This window comes from Lolium perenne, chromosome 4 (assembly GCF_019359855.2).
Source record: "Lolium perenne isolate Kyuss_39 chromosome 4, Kyuss_2.0, whole genome shotgun sequence".
In the NCBI taxonomy this organism is placed as follows: Eukaryota; Viridiplantae; Streptophyta; class Magnoliopsida; order Poales; family Poaceae; genus Lolium; species Lolium perenne.
Genome location: NC_067247.2, coordinates 221,365,582 through 221,375,166, shown reverse-complemented (window position 1 = coordinate 221,375,166; position 9,585 = coordinate 221,365,582). Strand labels below are relative to the sequence as shown.

Genomic DNA, 9,585 nt, shown 5'->3' with positions numbered 1-9,585 from the left:
TCTTGTGTCCCCAACACACCTAATACACTTGTCAGATGTATAGGTGCACTAGTTCGGTGAAGAGATAGTGAAATACAGGTGGTATGAATGTATATGAGCAGTAGTAACGGCACCAGAAAATAGCTTGCTGCTACAACTGGCGTGTGGTTGATGGTGGTAATATTGCAGGAAGTACAGATGCAGTAGAACAGTAAACAAGCGATGATTGCAGTATTTGGAAACAAGGCCTAGGGATTATACTTTCACTAGTGGACACTCTCAACATTGATCACAGAATAAAACTACTCTACACTCTATTGTTGGATGATGAACACCACTAATTGTGTAGGGCTACAAGAGCACCTCAATGCCAGAGTTAACAAGCTCCACAATATTCAATATTCATATTTAAATAACCTTAGAGTGCATGATAGATCAACACAACTATACCAAGTACTAACATAGCATGCACACTGTCACCTTCATACTATGAAAGGAGGAATAGATCACATCAATACCATCATAGTAATAGTTAACTTCATAATCTACAAGAGATCATAATCATAAACTACGCCAAGTACTACATGATGCACACACTGTCACCATTACATCATGAAGGAGGAATAGAGTACTTTAATAACATCACTAGAGCAGCACATAGATCAATAGTGATACAAAGCACATTGCAATCATAAAGGGATATAAATAAGCACTTCACTATGCTATTCATAACAGTGAATAAGTATTATGTGAAATATAGCCTAAGAGACCCACACGGTGCACACACTGTCACCTTTACACACGTGGGACAAGGAGTCTCCGGAGATCACATAAGTAAAATCTACTTGAATAGCACAACGACATCTAGATTACAAGCATCATCATATGGATCTCAATCATGTAAGGCAGCTCATGAGATCATTGTATTGAAGTACATGGAGAGAGAGATTAACCACATAGCTACCGGTATAGCCCCTTAGCCTCGATGGAGAACTACTCCCTCCTCATGGGAGACAGCAGCGGTGATGAAGATGGCGGTGGTGTCGATGGAGATGCCTTCCAGGGGCACTTCCCCGTCCCGGCGGCGTGCCGGAACAGAGACTCCTGTCCCCCAGATCTTGGCTTCGCGATGGCGGCGGCTCTGGAAGGTTTCTCGTACCGTAGCTTTTCCGTATCGAAGATTTAGGTCAGGTACCTTTAAATAGGCGAAGAGGCGGAGGGCTGACGAGGCGGTGACACCATAGGGGGGCGCGCCCCCTGGGCCGCGCCGCCCTGGCGTCTGGTGGCCCTGTGGCCCCCCTCTGGTGGCTCTCGGGTGTTCTGGAAGCTTCGTAGAATTCTAAGATGCTGGGCGTTGATTTCGTCCAATTCCGAGAATATTTCCTTACTAGGATTTCTGAAACCAAAAATAGCAGAAAACAGGAACTGGCACTTCGGCATCTCGTCAATAGGTTAGTTCCGGAAAACGCATAAAATCATCATAAAGTGTGAACAAAACATGTAGGTATTGTCATAAAACAAGCATGGAACATCAGAAATTATAGATACGTTGGAGACGTATCAATGAGCTAAGTTGTATTTTGCACACAACAAATTGTTCTCTCACACATTTTCTAAGTCAATGCTTGTAGAGAGTAATTTGTTGCTTCACAAATGTGCGAAGTTAATTAACTATTATTGCTAAGTTATATACCCCGAGTGCTAAGTTGCATGCCCCACATGTGAAGTTGTTTACTTATACACGAGAGTGGAAGCAACTTATTTCAAGAAGTGGTAGCAACTATATATGGACCAAATGTATGTCTTCAACTAAAAGACCACCGTCAACTATATATGCACCATAGGGTGGCCGTGCCCACCCTATCATCCTGGAGGTTCGACCCGCCACTATTCGGTCTGGCTTTGTCGAGGGATGACACCGAAGTGACACCCTCTTTGGTTTTTTGCAGCTCACGTGCCTCGTGTTCCCGCGTCACTGGCCACATTCGTGTTGATTGAGGTGGAGTTGTGCCGAGGGGAGACGAGTGCCACTGAGATAGCAAATTGTTTCTTCACACATGTGCTTAGTTGTTTCTTTGTCGGTTCAATTATTGGTTCCACATATGAGCTAAGTTGTATTTTGCATACAAAAAATTGTTCTCTCACACATTTTCTAAGTCAATGCTTGTAGAGAGTAAATTATTGCTTCACAAATGTGCTAAGTTGCATACCCATTATTGCTAAGTTGTATACCCCTGGTGCTAAGTTGCATGCCCCACATGTGATGTTGTTTACTTATACACGAGAGTGGAAGCAACTTATTCAAGAAGTGGTAGCAACTATATATGCACCAGAGGTATGTGTGCAACCAAAAGACCACCATCAACCATATATGCACCAATGGGTGGCCCTGCTCACCCTATCATCTTGGAGGTTCGAACCGACATTGTTCGGTTTGGCTTTGTCGAGGGATGACACCACGGTGACGAGTGCCATGGAGATAGAAAATTGTTTGTTCACACGTGAGCTAACTTGTATTTTTCATACAACAAATTATTCTCACACATTTGCTAAGTCAGTGCTTGTAGAAAGTAAATTGTTGCTTCACACACGTGCTAAGTTGCATATCTATTATTTCTAAATTATATACCCCTAGTGCTAAGTTGTATGTCCCATATGTGAAGTTGGTTATCTATACACGAGAGTGGAAGCAACTTATTTCAAGAAGTGGTAGCAACTATATATGCACCAAAGTTGTATCTTTTCGGGTAGAATTATTGGTTTAAGTATGAGCTAAGTTGTATTTTATGTACCAAAAATTGTTCTCTGTCACATTTCCCTACCACTATTCCTAAGTTGCACATTTTTATTATGAGTTGTATTTTTGTTGCTACTAAATTATTTACCCTCGGATTACTATCTCCGCTCTTTTTTAATTAACTCGGATCTAATACAAAGGTGTACTAAAGTCAAATCAATTAAAAGAGATTGGAGGGACCTTAGGAATTTTTTCTTACGAACTAGTGTGTCAGTGCATAATTGGCGCCGTAGATTTTTTAGCGACCCACTTTTCAGCAAAAAAAAAAGGGACTGCAAACGCGAGCTTCATCCCCCTGCGCACATCCCGGTTGTCCTGCACACGAACTTGGTGCCGCGCCGCCTCCCAGGCAATGGCCACCTCCCAGGTCGGGGCTACTTCCTCTAGGCTCTAGTCGCGGGATCCGGTCCAGATTCACGACCGGCTCCATCCCACCGGCGGGAGGCACTGGAATGTGGAGATCTCGGCGGTGGCAGGTGAGAACTGGAGGGAGTGCGTCGGGTCGTCCAGGGCGCGAAGAAAGTTGGATTGAAGTGGGAGGTTGGGCCGGAGCAGATGAGCGCGACGACGAGGAGTGTGCCGGCGGTCGTCGGCGCCGGGGACGAAACGGGATTAGCTGGTGGTTGTCGATGCCTCATGTGAGCGAGCGCGTGGTCTTTTCGGTTTTCTTCTGAGCCCTCGGATGGGTCCAATTCTCTATTTTTAGGGTGAGGGCCAGATCTGACTAACCAGCCTCCGGAGACTCGCTAGTCACGTCCTATATATATATAGATGCATGGTCGTTGTAGGTACAAGTGAGTCCACATAATTTTGCGTTTTTAAATGTAAATAAAAAAACTGGCAACGTGCGCCGTTGGATGCCGTCCACTGGACCCACTCCACCGTCCACAGCAAAGCTGCCGCGGCACCGAGCGCGAGATATTTTCTGGCGAATCCGGTAATTAACTCCCAACATCGTGCCCCTTCTCTCGCGCCACCATAAAACAAGGAGTAGAGTAGAGCAAGTACTCCTCTACTAAGCCAGGAAAATATCTTCCAACCTCTTGTGCATCAGCGGCGGCATCACCATCTTCCAACCCACGAGCGCGGTGGAGAGAGCGAGGCATGTTCGACACGATGGATCACGGCGGCGTCGTGGCGGTGAAGCGGATGAGGCTGTACACCGCAGAGAAAGAAGAGATGGAGATGGAGGTGGACGGAGAAGAGGAGGAGGATGAGGGGTGGGCATGGGGGACGCCGGGGCTGGGGATGGGGATGGGCCCGGCGGGGGAGCAGAGGGCGGCGGCGATCGTGGTGGCAGACGCGATGGAGCCCGACTTCCCCGTCATCTACGTCAACGCAGCCTTCGAGGCCGCCACCGGGTACCGCGCGCACGAGGTGCTCGGCCGGAACTGGTGAGCGCTCCAGCCTCCTGCCTATGTGTGCTCTTATTCTATACTCTGCCGTGTGCTCTTCTAGGCTATCTCTCGGTGTGATCTAAATGCCTGTTGTTCTATGTTTTTTTATGGTGCCAAGTCTCAATCTTCAGAACGCACAAGTACGGGTAGCTAGTTTTGAATGCGGCCCTTTTGTCCCAAGATTTGGATTTAAATTCGCATTCGTGCAGTTCGATTTTAGATTCCAGGATGTCCATACGCCACTTGGCCTTTGAAGCGTGTGTTTTCATAAGCCACGTCGAGTCGTACGCTTACTCGAATTGCAGAATTTGGTTATCTAGTTCGATTACAAGGTTCTTGCATTTAGCATCTTGTGCCGCGCGAATCGAAAGGATTTTTAGTGGAGACGCATGTATGGGGGCCGTTTCTGGTTCTCTTCCTGATATTTCTTTGTATCTCGCTATACTAATATTGGCCACTTGCACGTAGAAAAAGGACACGTCACAAGAATAATTCTATACTAATATTGGCCACTTGCATGCAAAACGAGATGTGTGCATGTATTCTTCTGAGCACAAGAATTTGTGACAGAGCGCTTTGACAAGTGCTTCTGTTAGGAGCATGGCTGTAGCTATGCTAGAAAGAAGTCTATATGACCCCCACAAGTATCACGTTTGGGACACTACACCCCCTCAACTATGAACTAGCACATTCAACCCCCTCAACTATGCAAAACCGGGTAAAAGACCCCCTTGGCTGTTTTGGCTAGCGGTTTTGCACACGGGGCGCTGAGATAATGTGTTAACCTTTGATTTGTCACCCTAGGCCCACTAGTTAGTGTAAGAACTCTTGTCTTTGTAAAAGGAATTATCCTGTCTCTGGCACCTCTCTGACGCTCCAAACTGCCGGGCACCCTTGCAATGGACCCACATCCCAACCGCTTCCATGGATGAGGAGAGACCCCAAGGCCATCGTAGAGTTCCGCACGGCTCCTCTGTGTCAATTCCTACAAAATACACAACGCCCGGGGGGCTCACATTTGTTGTCACTGATGCAAGCCATCCAAGAACTCTATGTGAGCCATTGATGGTTTGACGGCCAGATCCCTGATGTGTTGTTCTTGATAACCGTGGTTTGTGTTTTGATCCCCTGGCAATGATTATACTTTGCCAATGCTGAATTCCCATGTGCTGCAGCTTAGCTTGCTACATTGGCTTACTAGACGGATACAGTTCTGGATTCATCTCCTGAAGATAGCTCCCCTGTACTCCCGAGACCGCCGCTGCGATTGAGTTGATGCGCCACCACAGGGGCCCTCCCGATCGACGATGACGTGTCTAGGAGCTCCGGTGAGACGGTCTCTACTCCAAGCCACCGGAATCGATCTGAGGCGTCCGTAATCGCTGGCACCGACTTGCCTTCTCCGGCAGCGCCTGAAATCCACAAAAAATCTCCAATCTGATTTATTATCCTCAAAATTAGCTTCACAAATTTCGTTGTTAGCTCCCTGTAGCCCCAATCTAGACTTCGTTTACTCGATTTAATGTCTGGAACCGAGGTGAGCATTGCTGATCCAAAGTGCTGCTGCTGCTTGGGATAGGAAGCAATGCAAAGGGTGTGCAGGACAGGGGCACTGACCCACCCGTCGCTGCATGGGACATAGGACGCGGAAGTCGTTGCTGCTATAACATGCGAGCGCCGCCGCTAGTCAGGACGGGAGAGATGCAGCCGATAGAGTTCGCCACGGCCACGACCTCCTCTCACCGTACCTGGTTTTGGCAGAGTTCCACAACACCAAAACCGGACTCCAAAACAGCTAATCAGGGGCTCAGGGGGTTAATTACCCGGTATTGTATAGTTGAGGTGGTTAAATGGTCCACTTTAAACCTGAGGGGGTGCTGCGTCCGAAATGTGATAGTTGTGGGGGTGATGTAGACTTCTTTCTGCTATGCTAGTACTCCTATAACTATTTAGGAGTACATTTCCAAAAGGCACTGAAATAAATATAAAAAACGTTAACCAACGGGGGACTGATCCCTCCCGTGGCTATACGTTGTTTTTTTTTTTGACGGAAAACTGAAATTTCATTAACCAGAGTGCTCAGCCAAGTGTCTATACGTTGTTAGGTAGGATGAGACTCTCCCCGCGGATAGACGCTAGGGTGATAACCTGGTCCCGCGGATAGACGCTAGGGTGATAACCTGGTTTAAAGTCCGCCCTCCCAGCGGTAATACCACTAGGTGGGGATTGGGGATTCACGTGGGTGTGGCTGCACACTCGCTAGCCTTGCCATTGAGTTAGCACTTAGTTCTCAAATAAATATCAGCATTTACTTTGAGCATTACTAATCTTGGCTTAACACCGATGGCATGCATATCAAATCAAATGAAAATATGCATACTTAGTTAGTTGTTCGAATCTGGAAATTTACCAAATGTATGTTCTCAATGCGATATTATTTGCTACTGAATTTGGTTAGTATTATCTTCATTTATGCTCACCTGTTCCAGTCGTACTTGAACTCAGCCTAACAATTGGTGACATTACTCTGTTGAACTTTATTTTCAGCCGATTCCTACAATTTCGTGATCCACGTGCACAAAGACGACACCCCCTTGTTGATCCAATGGTCGTTTCAGAGATGCGGCGGTGCCTCAGTGATGGAATTGAGTTCCAAGGTGAAGTACTGAATTTCCGAAAAGATGGCGCTCCACTGACAAACAGGCTAAGGCTCATTCCAATGCATGGGGATGCTGGCTCTTTGACACACATTATTGCAATCCAGCTGTTCTCTGATGCCAACATCGATCCCAGCAACATATCTTACCCAGTGTATAAACAACAGTCCAGCCACAGGCGCAGCATTCAAGATATGAACCCTGCTTCCCATGAGCATACTCCTAAAGTCCAATGTTCAGACTACTGCAGTATCTTCCAGCTCTCGGATGAAGTTCTGGCTCATAACATCTTATCGCGCCTGTCACTGAGGGATGTGGCATCCATTGGATCAGTCTGCACTAGAATGCATGAGCTGACAAAGAATGATCATCTGAGAAAAATGGTCTGCCAAAACGCATGGGGAAGAGATGTCACTGGCAGGCTTGAGACCAGCACCAAGATGTTAGGATGGGGTCGTCTTGCAAGAGAACTAACAACCCTTGAGGCAGCCTCGTGGAGGAAGTTCACAGTTGGAGGACGCGTTGAGCCATCCCGATGCAACTTCAGTGCCTGCTCTGTGGGAAACCGCCTTGTCCTTTTTGGAGGGGAGGGTGTCAACATGAAGCCTATGAATGACACCTTTGTGCTTAACCTTGAGGCTGCAAAGCCAGAATGGTGCCTTGTCAAGGTTTCTGCGTCCCCGCCTGGCCGCTGGGGACACACGCTCTCATGGCTAAATGGCTCATGGCTGGTAGTATTTGGAGGCTGCGGACAGCAAGGTTTGCTTAATGACGTCTTCGTCCTTGACCTTGATGCCCAGCATCCCACTTGGAGGGAGGTTGCAAGCGACGGTCCACCATTGCCACGGTCTTGGCACAGTTCATGCACTCTGGACGGTTCTAAACTTGTTGTGTCAGGGGGGTGCGCCGAGTCCGGTGTGCTTCTAAGCGACACATTCCTGCTTGATCTCACGAAGGAAAAACCATCATGGAAGGAGATTCCGACATCTTGGTCATCCCGCCTTGGCCACACCTTGTCTGTTTATGGTAAGACTAAACTATTTATGTTTGGTGGATTGGCGAAGAGTGGCTCGCTTCGGCTGCGCTCCAGTGATGCCTACACTCTGGATGTTGCTGAAGATAATCCGCAATGGAGGCAGTTAGCGACAACAGGGTTTCCAAGTGTTGGTCCGCCGCCAAGGCTTGATCATGTCACTGTGAGTCTGCCCTGTGGGAGGATCATCATATTTGGTGGCTCAATTGCTGGACTGCACTCACCCGCCGAGCTGTTCTTGCTCGACCCGGCAGAGGAAAAGCCAACATGGAGGATCCTGAATGTTCCTGGGCAGCCACCGAAGTTCGCATGGGGACACAGCACCTGTGTTGTTGGTGGCACCAGGGTCTTGGTTCTTGGCGGACACACCGGGGAGGAGTGGATTCTGAATGAGCTCCACGAGCTCTGCCTCGCAAGTAGGGCTGCTGAAGATGCGTGATTCTGCCAAATGTCACTTGGCATAATTGATACGGTTTTAGATCTTATTGTTCATGTAACCTGTGTTGTCACTGCGTTTGTATACGAAAATTAGTGCAAAAGAATTGAAAAGGAATTAGTGGAGGAGAGCTTAGTACACTTCTGTTATCTTTGTTAGATATTATCTTTGTTAGATGTATATATCTGTCTATTGTAGTTTCCACATATGTTAGGGAGCTTTCTGCATATGTGCACCTGTACATGTACTGTATATTGTGGCCTTTGGCCCCCTGGTAATATAACAAGCATATTGCCCTAACATGGTATCAGAGCTAAAATTGATCCTCTAAATTCCCCGGCCGACGTTGCTTGTTCCGTCGCCCGTCCGTCCCGCGTCCCTCAGTCGTCCCCGACGTGGCCGCCTGTTCAAAGATTGGAGGAGTTCCAGCAGGTGCCCCAGTCGCCTGTTCCCCGATCCGCGCCGCCCGCTCCCCGATCTGCGCCGCTGGCCTGTTTTTCGTCTCCGTTGACTTCGATCTAAGATAAAAAAATCGAAAAAAAAAATTCGAAAAAATAGCTATGTCTTCCTCGGGCTATGTTGCGATCCCTCGCTGCCGGTGATCTTTGATGGCGCGAATTACCCTGATTTCGCTGTCTTCATGCGCGTCCACATGCGCGGTCTTCGTCTTTGGGGTGTGCTCTCTGGCGAGGTCTCATGTCCGCCGCGCCCCGTTGCTCCTACGGTGCCTGTTGCACCGCCACCTGTTGCCCTTGATGCTACTCAGGCGGATAAGGATGCAGCCAAGAGTGCTGATGACACTGCTCTGGCTGATTATGAACGGAAGGTCCAGGACCACTCTACTGCCATTGCGACTTACCGGCTGGATCTGATCGAGTACACTCAGTGGATAGATGAGGATGCTCGTGCTGCTGCTGTTCTTTCCTCCAGTGTTCTGCCTCAGTATGCGGCTGAGTTTATGGGTCTTCCCACTGCTGCTGCTCAGTGGGCTTTTCTTCGTCAGCGCTATCAGCCGTCTGGGGATGCTCTCTACCTATCTGTGGTCCGCCAGGAGCATGCCCTTCAGCAGGGTGATTCTACTATTGATGAGTTCTACACTCAGAGTGCTGCTATTTGGCGTCAGCTTGATTCTCTTCGTATAGCTGTGTGTGCCACCTGTCCCTGCTGTCTGACTGTGCACGCGGATCTGGAGTTTCAGCGCGTTTTTGAGTTCTTGTCGCGGCTCCGTAAGGAGTTTGAGCCGCGCCGGGCCCAGCTGCTTGCCCGTGGTCGTGTTCCGCTCTCTG

At 48.3% G+C, this 9,585-nt stretch overlaps 1 protein-coding gene across 1 annotated transcript; it reads left to right on the top strand.

Annotated features, from left to right (window-relative positions):
* Positions 1–3,772: 3,772 nt before the first annotated feature.
* Positions 3,773–8,599, top strand: LOC127294977 (adagio-like protein 3). Its single transcript, XM_051324885.2, has 2 exons — positions 3,773–4,170; positions 6,721–8,599. Exons 1-2 carry the CDS (start codon positions 3,881–3,883, stop codon positions 8,300–8,302), a joined length of 1,872 nt encoding a protein of 623 aa, XP_051180845.1. The 5' UTR covers positions 3,773–3,880; the 3' UTR covers positions 8,303–8,599.
* The last annotated feature ends 986 nt before the right edge of the window (positions 8,600–9,585 follow it).